The following is an 18,696-nucleotide window of genomic DNA, read 5'->3' on the forward strand; positions in this document are numbered from 1 at the left end:
AGGGTAAGCAACATAAACTGAATTGCTATTGCTATAATGTTTCTCTGAAGCCTTAATCTTTTCCCACCCTGTCCCTGCCCCCAACAACATGTATGTACTTAACTTTAGACGGGCATTTTCTTTCCCTACCACCAGTGATTTTTATTGTCTGTCTTCCCTGCTATACTGTAAGCTCCTTGAGGACAGTGATAGTGTCTACTTACTCCACCACACTCTCCCAAGCGCTTAAGTACAGTGTTCTACATAGACTAAGAGCTCAATAAAACCCACTGCCTGATTGAGTTCTACCCGATTGTGAGAGCCAGTGCTGTATTAACAAGAAACAAACTATTAGCTCCACTGTTTTAGCCTGGTTGGGAGATTAAGGAGTTGGGGGTGGGACATAATTTTTGTCTTCTCAGAACAGCTCTTTAGTGGCAGTGAAGGCATCCTTTAATAAAGGATCTTCCTGCCTCCATTATCTTTTCCTAACCCAGGTGTTTGCTCTCCTGTTGCGATCATTGACACTTACTGAGTTCTTACTGTGGTTTTTCTCACTTCTCCCATAAAGAGAGGTAGTAGAACTCCATTTCATAAAAAAAGAAAAACAGCAGGTATTACTGTAATTATAACCCATGAATCTTCATATTTCATCACAGTGTCCATTATCCTCAAGCATCCATCTTGTTTTAAGTTTGGTCATGCAGTGTTCCCTAGTGCTTATGACAATCTGTCCTGATAAAGTGACAAAAAAGCACAGAGGAGGAAATTTCAGGTTGTTACTGTTTCAGAATACTTGAAACTCTAAACAGAATGCCAACAAGGACAGAAATGTTTTATTTTGTGCTAGGCTTATTAGCAGGACATTTGTTTTGTCTTGAGGTGGCAAAGAATCCTTGAGAATATACAAAGATGTCACATCACGTTTCCTAGAGATCCCTGGTATCATAGCAACGGTTGTATCTATCTCTTTCTCTCCCACCTGGTGCTGCTGCAGACTTTGTAAGCACCGACATCCCTGCTGAGTAGGAGTCTAGACTCCTGCTAAATCCCTAAATTCTAGAGAGAATTTACAAACTGAGCTAATCTCCAATCTCCCCACCTTATTTCCCCCAACTGCAACTTCAGCATTTCCAACCCACGGAAACAATTAAGTCCGCACAACCTCTTCCTCTCCACCTCTGCCTGTAGCATGTATGTACATAGGAAAGTATCTTATATACTCTTATTACTTCCTCCTACCTGTTATTTAATGCATATTTTATATACTCTATTACTTCCTCCTCTCTGACATTTAATACCTATTTTGTGTATACTTTATTCTTATCTGCATTTTTAATGGCATTTGTTGAGTGCTTACTATGTGCCAGGCACTGTTTAAAGTAATAATAATAATAATGATGGCATTTATTAAGCACTTACTATGTGCAAAGCACTGTTCTAAGCACTGGGGAGGTTACAAGGTGATCAGGTTGCCTCACGGGGGCTCACAGTCTTCATCCCCATTTTACAGATGAGGTAACTGAGGCCCAGAGAAGTGAAGTGACTTGCCCAAAGTCACACAGCTGACAAGTGGCAGAGCCAGAATTTGAACCCAGAACCTCTGACTCCAAAGCCCATGCTCTTCCCACTGAGATACGCTGCTGGGATAGATATAAGATAATCAGGTTAGATGCAGTCCATGTAATAATAATAATTATGGTATCCGTTAAGCACTTACAATGTGCAAGGTACTGTACTAAGCGCTGGGGTGGATTCGAGCAAATCAGGTTGGACACAGTCCCTATCCCACATGGAGCTCACAGTCTTAATCCCTATTACAGAAATGATGAAACTGAGGCACAGAGAAGTTAAGTGACTTGCCCAAGGTCACAGAGCAAGCAAATTTCAAGGCTGGAATTTAAATTTAGGTCCTCTGCCTCCCGGGCCTGTATGCTCTTTCCCTCTGGGCCATGCAACTTTGTGCCTGTCAGTCAATCAGTGGTATTCATAATGATGGCATTTGTTAAGCTCTTACTATGTGCCAAGCGCTGTTCTAAGTGCTGGGGGGATAGAATCAATCAATCAATCAATCAATTGTATTTATTGAGCACTTACTGTGTGCAGAGCACTATACTAAGCGCTTGGGAAGTACAAGTTGGCAACGTATAGAGACGGTCCCTACCCAACAGTGGGCTCACAGTCTAGAAGATAATAGAAGGTGATCAGGTTGTCCCACATGGGGCTCACTGTCTTAATCCCCATTTTCCAGATGAGGGAACTGAAGCACAGAAAAGTTAAATAACTTGCCCAAAGTCACACAGTTAACAAGCAGCGGAGCTGGGATTAGAACCCATGACTCTGACTCCCAAGCCCGGGCTCTTTCCTCTGAGCCACGCTGCTTCCAGAGCACCATATTAAGCACTTGGGAAAGTACAATGCTTTAGAGTTGGTAGGGATGATCTTTGCCCTCAAGGAGCTTATAATCTAGTAATAATAATAATAATAATGGCATTTGTTAAGTGCTTACTATGTGCAGAGCACTGTTCTAAGTGCTGGGGTGGATACAAGGTGATCAGGTTGTCCCACGTGGGGCTCACAGTCTTAATTCCCATTTTACAGATGAGGTAACTGAGGCACAGGGAAGTTAAGCGACTTGCCTAAAGTCACACAGCTGACAAGCGGCGGAACTGGGATTTGAACCCATGACAGAAATTAAAACAGGAGAAGGGAAACAGTATAGGGATAGGTACATCAGTGCTGGGGGGTTGGCGGGGGTGGGTTTCAAAGTGCTTTAGGGATACTGATCCAAGTGACATAGGGGTTGATATACAAGGAAGGGCAAATAGGGTGAGGAAACGGGCAAGTCACTTCACTTCTCTGTGCCTCAGTTACCTCATCTTTAAAATGGGGATTAAGACTGTGAGCCCTCCGTGGGACAACTCGATCACCTTGTAACCTCCCCAGAGCTTAGAACAGTGTTTTGCACATAGCAAGCACTTAATAAATGCGATTTTTTTAAAAAGTGGACATTTGGAAATGAAGGGGAAGGGAGTTTCAGGCCAGAGGGAAGATGTGAGAGAGATAAGATTGAGGCACAGTGCTAGAGGAGTGAAGTGTAATAATAGAGTAATTATGGTATTTGTTAAGTGCTTACTGTGTACCAGGCACTGTACTGAGCCCTGGGGTGAATACAAGCAAATTGGGTTGGACATAGTTCCTGTCCCATGTGGGGCTCACAGTCTCAATCCCAATTTTACAGATGAGATAACTGAGGCACAAAGAAGTGAAGTAATGTGCCCAAGGTCAACCGGCAGGCAAGTGGCAGAGCCAGGATTAGAATCCATGACTTTCTGACTTCTGGGTCCAAGCTCTATCCACTACATCATCATCATCATCAATCGTATTTATTGAGCGCTTACTATGTGCAGAGCACTGTACTAAGCGCTTGGGAAGTACAAATTGGCAACATATAGAGACAGTCCCTACCCAACAGTGGGCTCACAGTCTAAAAGGGGGAGACAGAGAACAAAACCAAACATACTAACAAAATAAAATACATAGAATAGATATGTACAAATAAAATAAATAAATAAATAGAGTAATAAATATGTACAAACATATATACATATATACAGGTGCTGTGGGGAAGGGAAGGAGGTAAGATGTGGGGGATGGAGAGGGGGACGAGGGGGAGAGGAAGGAAGGGTCTCAGTCTGGGAAGGCCTCCTGGAGGAGGTGAGCTCTCAGCAGGGCCTTGAAGGGAGGAAGAGAGCTAGCTTGGCAGATGGGCAGAGGGAGGGCATTCCAGGCCCGGGGGAGGACGTGGGCCGGGGGTCGATGGCGGGACAGGCGAGAGCGAGGTACGGTGAGGAGATCAGCGGTGGAGGAGCGGAGGGTGCGGGCTGGGCTGGAGAAGGAGAGAAGGGAGGTGAGGTAGGAGGGGGCGAGGTGATGGACAGCCTTGAAGCCCAGGGTGAGGAGTTTCTGCCTGATGCACACATTGATTGGTAGCCACTGGAGATTTTTGAAGAGGGGAGTGATATGCCCGGAGCGTTTCTGGACAAAGATAATCTGGGCAGCAGCATGAAGTATGGATTGAAGTGGAGAGAGACACGAGACCATGCTGCTCCTTGGGGTGTGGATTGGGTTGTAAGTAGGAAATTAGGTAGGAGGAGGAGAGCTGTCTGAGTGCCGTAAAGTCAGTATTAATGAGTTTCAGTTTGTTGTGAAGATGGAAGGGAAGCCATTAGAGGCTTTTGAGGAATGAAAAGATATGGACAGAACTTTTTTTTTTTTTTTTTAGAAAAATGATCCAGGCATCAGAGTCAAGTATGGACTGGAGTGGGATGAGACTGGAGGCAGGGAAATCAGCAAGGAGGCTGATGCAGAGGTCAAGGAGGGATGTAAATTCTTGGGCCAGAGTGGTAGCAGTATTGCTGGAGAGGAAGAGGTGGATGCTTGAGATGTTGTAAAGGTAGAGCTGACAGACTTTGGAGACAGATTGAATATATGAATTTAATGCGAGAGATTACCCGAGGATAACGCCAGGATTATGGGTTTTGGAGAAAGGAAGGATGGCAATGTTGTCTGCAGTGATGGGAAAGTTGCCCTGGGGAGAGGGTTTGGGTGAGAAGATGAGGAGAGAAGACATGGAGATCTGTTTCGGACATGTGAAATTTGAGGTGTTGGTGGGACATCCAAATGCAGATAACTGTGGGATTGGAACCAGGAAAAAGATTTACACCTGGGACAGCAAATGGCTCAAAGTGTGGGTTCGATGCCAAGTCATGATATGGGTTAAGATTTGGCAACCTGGAAAAGTGCTCTTATTTTAGGAGTTGAGGTGAAAGAGAAGACTGAAATATTCTTTGTCGATACTGCATCCATCCAGTGTCTGTTCATTATTGCACTGGACTTGCCCGGAAATAAATATAAACCAGGTCTCTCTCTCACAGGGCATCTGAGGTTTGTCTGGGATTCGGCCATTGCAGCTACACATTTTTGAATGTAAATATTGGCTGTCTGGAAAATGATGGAGTATTTAGTTCAGTTTTCAGTGTGTCCCCTTTCTGCCCAGCTTAGAGCCCCTGAGAGGATAAATGCTATTTATATTTGCACAGTGCTTCAGAGGAGGGCTTTTTCAAACACCCCGATTGCATTTCTCTGCTTTGGTTTCCCCAGGGACTAGCTCACACTGCCTACAGTGAAAATAATCAAGGGAGCAAAGTTCCATTCCACCACCGGTACTCACAGACATTCCTGGGTAATGCCCCTCTGCTCATTATTAGCTGTTTGATCATTCAGTAAACGGTATTTCTTGAGTGCTTACTGTGTACAGAGCACTGTACTAAGTCCTTGGGAAGTACAATACAGCAATAAAGAGAGACGACCCCTGTTAAAATGACTGTACTGCTAATCCTAGAACCATCACTTAAGATTTATTTAGCGTTGTTCCTTTGAAAAGCCCAGGACGTTTTCACATAACCCGAAGTGATTCCTTCATCTTTACAACATTCCTAGGAAGAACGGGAATGATTTTGTAACACTTCATTTTCTAAGATGAAAAATGAAGGCAAAGAGAGGTGAAGTGCCTTGATCTGAATCACACAGACAATGACAGGGCAGGTCCTTTTGATTCTCAAGCCATTAGGTTTCACCAGCATTTTTTATTTTGGTCAGTCGGGTCGGAATTGAGCCCTCTATCTAATAAAGCTAGCAGTATAGGAGATTCTCTGAGATGTAAGCCTGCAGTGTTGTCCCTATTCTGATATTAGCATGATTTTGAGCATTAGATTGTAAGCCCCTAAAGGCAGGGACCATGTCATCTACTTTTATTGCACTTTTACAGACGCTTGACACACAGTAAATGGTGAATAAATACCACACTTATTAATTTTATAGTGTTCTGCCCCCAACAGGTGCTGTATAAATGCCCCTGATCCCTCTGCGCTCTCTCACTGCTTTGGTGACAGTGCTGAAACAGTGGTCTCTCTGAAACACACGTGGACATCTTACACTTAAGAGGGTTGCCAAAAAGAAAAAAAAAAATTCAGTTTCCTGGAGGGCCATCTGTAAGGGTGAAACCTGCCCTCAGCTGACTTCATGTGGAATATTCTTATGGCTACAAATGGCTAGGAAATTTTAATAGGCAAGGAAAAATAATCACCCTACACTGCAGAGACGCTTGCCCATTCCTGGGCTGACACTGCAAAGCAGACGGTTTTGGCAAGAATGGTTTTTTTTTTATTCCTGTGAAATAAAAAGCCAGTTAAAATGGAAAGGCCCACATGGAAGCATGCCCATTTTAGGTTTGTAAAAATCCAGACTCTGTTGCTATTCATTCATTCATTCAAGCGTATTTATTGAGCGCTTACTGTGCGCTAAGTGCTTGGGAAGTACAAGTTGGCAACATATAGAGACGGTCCCTACCCAACAGTGGGCTCACAGTCTAGAAGGGGGAGACAGAGAACAAAACAAAACATATTAACAGAAGAAAATCAATAGAATAAATATGTACAAGTAAAATAAATCAATAAATAGAGTAATAAATACGTACAAACATATATACATATAGAGAAGCAGCGTGGCTCAGTGGAAAGAGCACGGGCTTTGGAGTCAGAGGTCATGGGTTCAAATCCCGACTCCGCCAATTGTCAGCTGTGTGACTTTGGGCAAGTCACTTCACTTCTCTGGGCCTCAGTTACCTCATCTGTAAAATGGGGATGAAGACTGTGAGCCCCCTGTGGGACAACCTGATCACTTTGTAACCTTCCCAGCACTTAGAACAGTGCTTTGCACATAGTAAGCACTTAATAAATGCCATTATTATTATTATTATATACAGGTGCTGTGGGGAAGGGAAGGAGGTAAGGCCAGGGGGATGGTGCTACTCTGCCTTAGGGGTGAGAGGGGCTGGAGGTGGGGAATTAGTGGGGAAAAAAGAACCAGATGGCCGTTTGAGACCTTTTCATGGCATAGGCCTCGTAGTTCTGTTAGAAGAACGAGGAAACCCACCTGAAAGCTTTTAATTTAATTAGAGAATCAATCAATCGTATTTATTGAGAGCTTACTGTGTGCATATACATATATACCTGTATATATGTATATATGGTTGTACATATTTATTACTCTATTTATTTATTTATTTTACTTGTACTTATCTATCCTATTTATTTTATTTTGTTAGTATGTTTGGTTTTGTTCTCTGTCTCCCCTTTTAGACTGTGAGCCCACTGTTGGGTAGGGACTGTCTCTATATGTTGCCAATTTGTACTTCCCAAGCGGTTAGTACAGTGCTCTGCACATAGTAAGCGCTCAATAAATACGATTGATGATGATGATGATGATGCAGAGCACTGGACTAAGTGCTTGGGAAGTACAAGTTGGCAACATATAGAGACAGTCCCTACCCAACAGTGGGCTCACAGTCTAAAAGGGGGGAGACAGAGAAGCAGCGTGGCTCAGTGGAAAGAGCACGGGTTTTGGAGTCAGAGGTCATGGGTTCAAATCCCGGCTCCCCCACGTCTGCTATGTGATCTTGGGCAAGTCACTTAATTTCTCTGTGCCTCAGTTACCTCATATGGGAAACGGGGATTAAGACTGTGAGCCCCCCGTGGGACAACCTGGTCACCTTGTAACCTCCCCAGCGCTTCGAACAGTGCTTTGCACATAGTAAGCGCTTATTAAATGCCATTATTAATTACTTTTTTTTTTCTTGGTTTGGTTTTCCCTGTGCACAGCTCTCGCACGGACACCAGGTGGCGCTGTCATCCATCAGTTACGTCGGCTGCTCCCTGTCCATCTTCTGCCTGACAATCACCCTGGTCACGTTTGCTATTCTGTCGTGAGTCATTTTAAACTTCATACCTCCTGAGCAAATATTACCTGGGAAGTTGGGCAGTTTGATTCAAATTTTAATTTCAGACCATCAGACCGGTTTCACAACCGTAAAGGTGATTAATGCCGTTAGCTCCTTTAATTAGATTCTGTCTGTGTATCTGTAACAGTTGGTTGAATGTTCTTCAGTTGCTTTTAATTTCCTGATACGGGCAGACTTTACAAAGTAGGCGGTTCTGTGCAGCAGATTTTGGTGGTCTCTTCCCCTTTCTCTCCCCTTTCCTTCTCCCCATTCCTCTTCCATCTCTTCTTCTCTACCCTCTAACCCTTTCTCTTCCTTTCCCTCCACCTGCCTCCCTTCCCTTCCTTTCCACCTCCCTCCCCTTTCTTCCCTCCTTCCCTCCGTCCTCTTTTCAACCACCCTCCCTTTTTCTCTCCATTTCCTTCCCCCCGCCTCCTCTTCCCTTCCCTTTCCTCCCCTTTTCCCCTCCTTCCTGCCCTCTCCACTTCCTCTCATTACCTTTCCTCCCCTTTCCCCCTCCTTCCTGCCCTCTCCAATACCTCTCATTATCTTTCCTCCCCTTTCTTATCCTCCCTTCCCTAATCTTTCCTCCTTCCCCTCCTTTCCTTTTCTTTCCTTTTCTCTTCTCATTTCCTTCCTTCCATCTTCTATCATTTCCTCCTCTTCTTTTCCCCCTTTCTCGCACCTCTCCTTTCCTCTCCTTCCCTCATCTCCCTTCTCCTCACTCCCTATTACCTCCTCTCTTTTTCTTTTTAGTGGTATTTGTTAAGCATTTACTATGTTCCAGGCACTGTACTAAGTGCTAGGGTAGATGCAGGATTATTCATTCCTTCATTCAATCGTATTTATTGAGCGCTTACTGTGTGCAGAGCACTGTATTAAGCGCTTGGGAAGCACAGGTTGGCAACATATAGAGACGGTCCCTACCCAACAGCGGGCTCATAGTCTAGAGGGGGAGACAGACAACAAAAGAAAACATATTAACAAAATAAAATGAATAGAATAGTAAATATGTACTAGTAAAATAAATAGAGTAATAAATATGTCACGTTGGACCCATTCCCTATCCCACATGGGGTTCACAGTCTTAATCCCCATTTTACAGTTGAGGTAACTGAGCCACCCAGAAATGAAGTGACTTGCCTAAAGTCGCACAGAAGACTAATGGCAGAGCCAGAATTAGAACCCAGATCCTTTGGACTTCCAAGCCCATGCTCTATCCCCTAAGCCATGTGGCTTCTCCTCTCCATTTCTTCCTGTGGTTAGTTTAGGAAGAGTTGAAAGGAGAGAGGTGCAATTCAGTCTGTCCCCATATCTGGCTCTGATGGGAAAGGAGGTTGGCAATTGGAATTTGGGGTGAAGAAGGCAACCATTCGGTGGCTCTTATCAGGGTTTTTGACTGCACCTGGGAAAACTTGGGAGCTCCTCATGGACATTCCTGTGGCTACACTCTGCTTTCCTTCACCTGATAGTTCCTTGATCATAATTCCCTTGGAGCTCATGGGCAGTAAATCTTTCTCCTTGCTTATACAAACTGGAGAAAGACTCAAATGAAGAAAACTCAGCACTTGGGGATGAAATGAAAGCAGTTTCCTTTCCCTGTCACTAAGTTTCTGATTCAGGCAAAAAAAAAAAAACAAAAACAGACAAACCAGGCAACACTGAGTATTGAAAGGACAAAAAAGTAGCATCTGTGGTAAATGAGGGGGGTTGATGGGGGAAGAGTGGTCCTAGGTCTCTGACTGAGCTGGACGCTATTTCTTGTGAACTCCTCTTCCTGTGGGATTCCAGGTCCTCAACATTCAGACTCTGATGGTTTGTGCCCAATGGTTCACTTAGGAACCATGCACCTGTGTTGATAATGGCACAGTGAGATATTTACAAAGTTGTTTTCCCATTATTAGATGAATCAGGCATTTAAATTTAATTTCAGGATGCCTGTTGCATCTCTCCGGAAGCTCCAGTTAAAGCAATTTGTATTCCGGACTAAGCATTCAGGGCTAAGTAGGGGGAAAAAAAATCGAAAAAAGAAGAATTGCAAATAAAAGGGTGTACAGCAATGGTTCTGCTGTGTGTTAGGCTTGGATCATGTATTTCAAATCAGAGGGTTGAATTTAAGGGAAAATTATGGCAATTTTATTAACATCTGAATAGTGGCGAATATATGGATTTTATATCTGTTCTGGGTATTTAACAGCCCCTCTTGTGCGGAGTTTATCTCTCCCCTCCTCAGCAAGCTGACCGTGAACAGCTTATTTGGTTTACTTCTGGAGCCTGAAGGCCGCCACCCCCTCTCTCCCTCCACGACTTCCCCCAGCCTCTCCAGTTTCCTTGGAGACGCCTGAAGTCTAAGTGGAACATGGGATTGACACAAACGCAAACCTTGCCTCGGCTGGCGGTTGCTGCCGCAGGAACTAGTGCTGCGATTCTACCTCTCTCCAGCCTCTCTTTTTTCCCAACCTGAAACTTGCCTTGCTGTTCAGGAGGCCTTGGGAAATGCTCAGCCCTTGTAACACACTGTCCTTTCCCGATGGTGTCCCAGAGGGGGAGGGGGGAAGAAACAGGGAAGGAGCCGGAGGAGAAAGAAGACATCCGTCCACCTGCTCCTGGGAAGAGGCATGGGGGAGCTGTGGAAAAAATCACATCAGGTTTTCACACGCTACCAGATGCCAATGGAAAGTAATTGCTTTAGCCATAGGCCAGAAGGCAGGGCATTGCTGGGGTGTGGAAGAGCAATGTTACACCCTGGCATTAAGTATCTGCATCTTATATGGAGTGGAGCCTGGCAGAGTTCTAACTCTACCAGGACTGACCCGCTGACAGTTCATCATTGTGAATGAGGACAACCCTGATTACCTCTGGTTTTGGGGATGCTTCGATCTCTGTGGTCAAGCGACGTTTATTACTTGACTGATGCTGACACGGAAGAATCTGACTCCTCAAATGACTTAAATCACACTGAAGGGGAGCCATGCATTTTTGCTTATTGTTCCATTGCCTCCCCATTCTGCCTATGCTAGAGAATCCCTGGAGGAAAAACTCTGGTGGGTTTTGGTTCATTCATTCAATAGTATTTATTGAGCACTTACTGTGTGCAGAACACGGCACTAAGTGCTTGGAAAGTACAATGTAGCAACAAAGAGAGGCAATCCCTGCCCACACCTATTCCAACCATGCCCAGGATCAGGGCATCATGGAAACCCCAAGTTGAGTTTCTGCCCCGTGTCCTGCTGGGGCTGGAATTGGATCGGAGGGAAAGGGTGATGACATCTTTCCCTGGACCACAGAACTCATCTCAAATAGCGTTCCTGTGTCCAGAGAGTACTCGTCTTTTTATCCAACCCTGGGCCAGACACCCCTGACTTGAGCAGAATCATGATTTGAGTAGGTGAATGCCTGTTCTTCCCAAAAGCCTAAGTGAAGGTCTCTTTCTTGGACACTCTCAGGTTATTAAGACCTATGCATTAGCCATTAGCAAAGCTACTTAATGAGGAAATCAATCAATATGGCAAGTTGTGTTGTGTCAGCATAACAGAGGATGGAAAGGGAGGAGGCTAATTATTCAGAGTTTAATTCTGAAAGGGAAACATACTCAACACTCAAGAAGTTCTCTTGAAAATAAGTGGTAAATAGGTCAGGGGGGCCAAAATCTGACTGTGATTCTGGTTTCTTATTTCTTTCTCCTCCAGCTCTGTCAGCACCATCCGGAACCAACGCTACCACATTCATGCCAACCTATCCTTTGCCATCCTGGTGGCCCAGATCTTGCTCCTCATCAGCTTTCAATTTGACCCGGGAACAGTAAGTCACCAAGAGCATCTTTCCGATTTCAAATTGTCATGCCCCAGTGTGATCACTTGGACGATGATCTGGAATCTGCTCCCTGGGTCTCCTCTGAGATGCCAACTCAAATCACACCCCACATCCCCCCAAAAGACTTAGTTCCCTAATTCCCCTTTCAGCAATGAAATCAGAGTTCCCGTTGAAAAGGAAGAGGAAGGATGAATTGTTTGTCCAGCATCCTAACTCCGAAGAGCCCCCGCCTCTCAGCTGACACAGCCGAGTGCACAATGTCATAGAACACTTAGCTAGCTGCAGGACCAGCTAAAATCAATCAATCAATCAATCGTATTTATTGAGCGCTTACTATGTGCAGAGCACTGTACTAAGCGCTTGGGAAGTACTAAAAAGACCTGGACTTAACCAAGCCCAAAACGAGTCAGTTTGGTCCTGAGAGGGAATTAGTCACCAAGTTCAGCATCATCATCATCATCAATCGTATTTATTGAGCGCTTACTATGTGCAGAGCACTGTACTAAGTGCTTGGGAAATACAAATTGGCAACATATAGAGACAGTCCCTACCCAACAGCGGGCTCACAGTCTAAAAGGGGGAGACAGAGAACAAAACCAAACATACTAACAAAATAAAATAAATAGAATAGACATGTACAAATAAAATAAATAAATAAATGAATAAATAGAGTAATAAATAGAGTAATAAATAAATAAATAGAGTAATAAATAAATAAATAGAGTAATAGAGTAATAGCATGCATTTAGCCCTCTGTCTACCCTTACTAACTTTGCACTGAGCACACATGGAGGATGGGTTCTGGGTAGGAATCCCACAACAAAAAAAAAATGATATTTGGAAGCACTGGAGTTCTAGAGGGCTCCTGACTATCTAATCATTCCCAGGAATCTTCTTGGTAATGTTAGCGTCAGGTCCATCAGAAGTTTTGCAGAAATAGCACTGCCTGCTTTCAGGGCAGTAATGGATCCAAAGGGATTCATTCCCCAGAAGGCTCTTCCCAAATTCCACACATCTTAGAATGGCAGAGGAATGCACTGAGCTGTTCGGTGTGGAATAGCGGTAGTGCTAAGCTTTCGGGGCTACCATTTGCTGCCTGGTTCTGGGACCATAGTGGACAGGAGCATGTCAGCCCACTCTGTTCTATTGTACTCTTCCAAGCACTTATTACAGTGCTATGCACACAGTAAGTGCTTAATAAATACCACTGATTGATTGATCCAGACTGTGAGCCAGCTGTTGGGTAGGGACCGTCTCTATGTGTTGCCAACTTGGACTTCCCAAGCGCTTAGTACGGTGCTCTGCACACAGTAAGTGCTCAATAAATACCATTGAATGAATGCATGATCCTATGTTCCCCCTCCCCATCCCCCCGCCTTATCTCCTTCCCCTCCCCACAGCACCTGTATACATGTGTGTAGGTTTGTACGTATTCATCACTCTATTTGTGCATATTCTATTTTATTGTGTTAATATGTTCCGTTTTGTCGTCTGTCTCCCCCTTCCACACTGTGAGCCCATTGTTGGTTAGGGGCCATCTCTATATCTTGCCAACTTGGACTTCCCAAGCGCTTAGTACAGTGCTCTGCACACAGTAAGCGCTCAATAAATACGATTGAATAAATGAATGAATTGATTAGTGGCTTTTAGCTCTGCCTGTCTTCTAGTCATTCACTCGATCGTATTTACTGAGCACTTACCGTGTGCAGAAAACTGTACTAAGGGCTTGGAAAGTACAATTCGGCCATGAATAGAGACAATCCCTACCCAACAATGGGCTCACAGTCTAGAAGTCCCTATTCCCTTCACCACTGTCTGCTCCCCAGTCAATCAGTCATATTTATTGAGTGCTTGTTGTGTGCAGAGCACTGTACTAAGTGCTTGGGAGAGTACAATATGACAGTGTAACAGAGTTGGTTGACACATTCTTTGTCCCCACACTGATCCTTGTTGCCCATCTCTGTCTCTCCTTGTGAGTCAGGAACCACATTAGGGCAAAGGAGGTGGAAGAATAACACACATACTGGCAGAGATGCAGCAAAGCCTAGTGGAAAAAGCACAGAATTAGAGGTCAGGAAATTTGTCTGCTGTGTGACTTTGAGCGAGTCACTTAACTACTCTGTGCCTCAGTTTCCTCATCAGTAAAATGAGGATGAAATACCTGTTCTCCTTCCCTCTTAGGCTGGGGACCTCATATGGGGTAGAGACTGTTTCCAATCTGATTATCCTGTACTTACTTGAGGGAAGCAGTGTGACTCAGTGGGAAAGAGCCCGGGCTTTGGAGTCAGAGGTCATGGGTTCGAATCCCGGCTCCGCCACTTGTCAGCTGTGTGACTTTGGGCAAGTCACTTCACTTCTCTGGGCCTCAGTTCCCTCATCTGTAAAATGGGGATGAAGACTGTGAGCCCCACGTGGGACAACCTCATCACCTTGTATCCCCCCAGCGCTTCGAACAGTGCTTTGCATATAGTAAGCGCTTAATAAATGCCATTATTATTATTATTATTACCACAGTGCTTAACATAGTGCTTGGCACATAGTAAGCACTTAAGTGCCACAAAAAAGCAAACATAGCAAAAACCAGTGAGATTTAGAAAAGCCTGAGGATCGGTAGCGAAAGCTTCTTCTTTAGTGGTGTTCCATCCTTACTCTATCCCTGAGGATGAAAGTGATTTGAGCATTGAACAGAATGAGTGCCTGTCTCTGTTTCTCTGTCTCTATCTCTCTTTAACTCTGTCTCTGTCTCTGTTTTTTTGTCTCTTCTCCTGTGATTAAGTAACAGAGTTGGGGGTAAAGTTATCTTGCCTGGATCCGTACAATTCCCAAACTCATGAAGGAGGTGCCAAGGAAGGCTAAAGCAGAGAGCCAAGGAAGATTGAGAAATCCTCAAAGTAACAAAAAAGTGCTTTTTAGGTCGATGGGGAAAAGGAATTGAATTTTCCAAGAAGCTGATTGATGACTTCTTGTTACTGAACAAAGGTCCCTGACATTCTGGCAATTAGAGGGACAGTTTTGTTTATTTTCCTCTCCAGCTAGCTCAACGTGGAGAGAGGAGGGTGGTCTACTAAATAAATATATTTTTTAAATTTTGGTATGGATTTACAACTTAACTAATCCATCAGAGAATTCAACTGTGCAGTTCCATGTTTGAAATCCTGAAGCATCAGTGCTACCAGCTTCATCCTGTTTGCTCTAAAAGAGGTGTCCAGGCCTCTCTAAAGTCTCGACTTCTCTTCTCATTCATTCAATTCAATCGTATTTATTGAATGATTACTGTGTGCAGAGTTTCCCTACTGCTGTGTCAACTTGGACAAGTCACTTAGAAGAAGCAGCGTGGCTCATTGGAAAGAGCATGGGCTTTGGAGTCAGAGGTCATGGGTTCGAATCCCGGCTCTGCCACATGCCTGCTGTGTGACCCTGGACAAGTCACTTCACTTCTCTGAGCCTCAGTTACCTCATCTGTAAAATGGGGATTAAGACTGTGAGCCCCGCGTGGGACAACCTGATCACCTTTTATCCCCCAACGCTTCGAACAGTGCTTTGCACATAGTAAGCGCTTAACAAATGCCATTATCATTATTATTTTTATTATTACTTAGCATTTCTGTGTTCTTGCTTCTCCCATCAGAAAATGAGGATAATACTCTCTTTGGTACCTGAAGTTAGATTATGGAAGGCAAAGGAAAAAGCCATATGGTCCCCAGAGCTGGGTCCTCTTTTCGATAATAATAATTCTGGTATTTATTAAGCGCTTAATATGTGCCAAGCACTGTTCTAATCGCTGGGGTAGACATAAGCTAATCAGGTTGTACTCAGTCCCTGTCCCAGATTGGGCTCACAGTCTAAGTAAGGGAGTAGAATTCATTTCCCATTTTACAGATGAGGAAACAAGCACAGAGAAGTGAAGTGATTTGCCCAAGGTCACACAGCAGCAAGAGGTGGAGGCAGGATTAGAACTCAGATTCTCTGACTTCCAGGGCCATCCTGGTACTTCCCAAGTGCTTAGTACAGTGCTCTGCACACAGTAAGCGCTCCATAAATACGATTGAATGAATGAATGAAATCCTCTTTCCACTAGGCCATGCCGCTTCCCTAAGTAAAGATGCTGTTTTGATTACTGTTGGGGGAGAAGCGGCATTTCAAGAGAACCTGTGTCTAAGTGGCAACACACTCACTCCCCCACAAAGGAGAGAATGAAAGGGTGCATCTCTACCCTCATGTTTCCCTTGAGAAGAAGGCTTTTTTCTCAAATGCATCAGTCCCCATCTGAGACTAGGTTCACCTCTTTCCCAGCACGACCAGCTTGGGGTGTAAGGCTGCAGTGAAACCTCAGAAGTAAGGAGCAGCAGATTATGAAAGTATTATCCAGAATTACCTATAGCTCTGTAAGCTGTGAAGAATTGAAGACATGACAAAATCAGTTTTGTAAAAGGACCTGTAAGGGAGCTGAGGCAAAGAGGAGGGAGCTGGGAAATGGCAGTGGCTGTGACCTTCGATCAATCAATCCTATTTATTGAGCCCTTACTATGTGCAGAACATGGTACTAAGTGCTTGGGAGGGGCTCAGTGGAAAGAGCATGGGCTTTGGAGTCAGAGTTCATGGATTCAAATCCCGGCTCCGCCAATTGTCAGCTGTGTGACTTTGGGCAAGTCAGTTACCTTCTCTGGGCCTCAGTTACCTCATCTGTAAAATGGGGATTAATAATAATAATAATAATAATAATGATGGCATTTATTAAGTGCTTACTATGTGCAAAGCACTGTTCTAAGCACTGGGATAGATACAAGGTAATCAAGTTGTCCCACGTGGGGCTTACAGACTTAATCCCCATTTTCCAGATGAGGGAACTGGGGCCCAGAGAAGTGAAGTGACTTGCCCAAAGTCACACAGCTGACAAGTGGCGGAGCTGTGAGCTGTGATTAAGACTGTGAGCCCCATGTGGGACAACCTGATCACCTTGTATACCCCCAGCGCTTAGAACAGTGCTTCACACATAGTAAGCACTAAATAAATGCCATCATCATTATTATTATTACAACAGAGTTAGCAGATACATTCCCTTCTTATAACAAGTGTAGAGTCTAAAGGGCAACTTACAGTCTAGAGCACTGTACTAAGTGCTTGGGAGGGTACAATGTAACAGACACATGAGAAGCAGTGTGGTATAGTGGATAGAACACAGGCTAGGGAGTCAGAAGGTCGTGGGTTCTAATCCGAGCTCTACCACTTACCTGCTGTGTGACCTTGAGCAAGTCACTTCACTTCTCTGGGCCTCAGTTACCTCATCTGTAAAATGAGGATTGAGACTGTGAGCCCCACATGGGGCAGGGTCTGTGTCCAACATGATTTCCTTGTATCCACCCCAGCACTTAGTACAATGCCTGTCACATAGTAAGTGCTTAACAAACACTATAGTTATTATTATTATTATCATTACTATTATTATTACCTGCCTACAATGAGCTTACAGTATCAGGGAGGAGACAGACATTAATAAATAAATAAATTATGGATATAATAATAATAATGGCATTTATTAAGCGCTTACTATGTGCAAAGCACTGTTCCAAGTGCTGGGGAGTTTACAAGGTGATCAGGTTGTCGCACGGGGGCTCACAGTCTTAATTCCCATTTGACAGATGAGGTAACTGAGCCACAGAGAAGTTTAGTGACTTGCCCAGAGTCACACAGCTGACAATTGGCGGAGCCGGGATTTGAACCCATGACTTCTGACTCCAAAGCCCGTTCTCTTTCCACTTAGCCACGCTGCTTCTCTTAATGGTCTTCAGTTCTCTCTCCTATTGGGAGATGTCTCCTCTGCTTCTTCAGGCTGCAGAGGGATTGTCCAGACAACCCTCTAGAATGTAAGATTGTTATGGGCAGGGAATGTGTCTGCTATATTGTTATATTGTACTCTCCCAAGAGCTTAGTACAGTGCTCTGCACACAGTAAGCGCTCAGTAAATACAATTGATTGACTGACTAACCCATGAGGGAACTGGTTCAGGAGAATAATGATGGGAGTCTGACTGTGATTTTGGACTATTTCATCATCCCAGGTCTCCTAGTATGAGACTGCAGTTTGGATAAGGTCTATGAAGGCAAAGCTTGGAACACCAGGAGAGAGCCTACTTTTTCCAAATCATGCTCTCAGAGCAGAGAATTTCCCAGACCCTCCATCAAACGAAGAACGAAGTTTTGTTTGGGTAATATAATGCTTTTTAAGACACTCATGGTGAATATCTCTTTAAGTAGAGCAAATCAAGGGATACCCAAACTATGTTATAAAAGAAGAAAAATGCACAATTAATCAATCTATCAATGGTATTTATTGAGTACTTACTGTATTCAGCTTTTGGGAGAATACAATCCAACAGAGTTGATATAAATGTTTCCTGCACACCAGCAGCTTACAGCCTAGAGATGGAGATGGAAATTAAAATAAACTACAGCTATGTGCATGAGTGCTGTGGAACTGTGGATGGGGTGAATATCAGGTGTTTAAAAGGTTCAGATTTAAGTGCATAGGTGATGCACAAAGGAGAGGGTGGGTTGGGGAGATGAAGGTTTAGACAAGGTGGAGGAAATGTGATTTTAGTAAGGCTTTGAAGGTGGGAAGGATAGCGATCTGGTGTGTAAGAACAGGGAAGGAGTTCCAGTCCAGAGGGAGGATGTAGGGAAGGAGTCAGTGGTGAGATAGACGAGATTGAGGTACATTAAATGGATTGATGTTGGAGGAGCGAAGCATGATGGCTAGGTTTTAGTAGGAAATCAGCAAGGTAATACAGGAGGGGATGAGCTGAGAGTGCTTTAAAATCAATGGTAAGGAGTTTATGTTTGATGTGGAATGCAGATGGGGAACAATTGGAAGTTTTTGAGACTGTGAGCCCACTGTTGGGTAGGGACTGTATATGTTGCCAACTTGTACTTCCCAAGCGCTTAGTACAGTGCTCTGCACACAGTAAGCTCTCAATAAATACGATTGATTGATTGATTGATTGAGTGGAGAGACATGGACTGGGCTTTTTTAGAATGATCTTTGCAGCATAGTGAAGTATGGACTGG

General features: G+C 44.1%; 1 protein-coding gene across 1 annotated transcript in view; it reads left to right on the forward strand.

The window, feature by feature from the left end:
- The window catches only part of ADGRD1 (adhesion G protein-coupled receptor D1), a 398,243-nt gene that overhangs the window by 262,274 nt on the left and 117,273 nt on the right, over window positions 1–18,696 (forward strand). The window contains exons 16-17 of the mRNA XM_038763906.1: window positions 7,701–7,804; window positions 11,509–11,620. Coding sequence (XP_038619834.1) covers window positions 7,701–7,804; window positions 11,509–11,620 — 216 coding nt within the window. The remainder of the gene's footprint in view (window positions 1–7,700; window positions 7,805–11,508; window positions 11,621–18,696) is intronic.

The sequence above is a fragment of the Tachyglossus aculeatus genome, chromosome 21 (genome assembly GCF_015852505.1).
Source record: "Tachyglossus aculeatus isolate mTacAcu1 chromosome 21, mTacAcu1.pri, whole genome shotgun sequence".
NCBI lineage: Eukaryota > Metazoa > Chordata > Mammalia > Monotremata > Tachyglossidae > Tachyglossus > Tachyglossus aculeatus.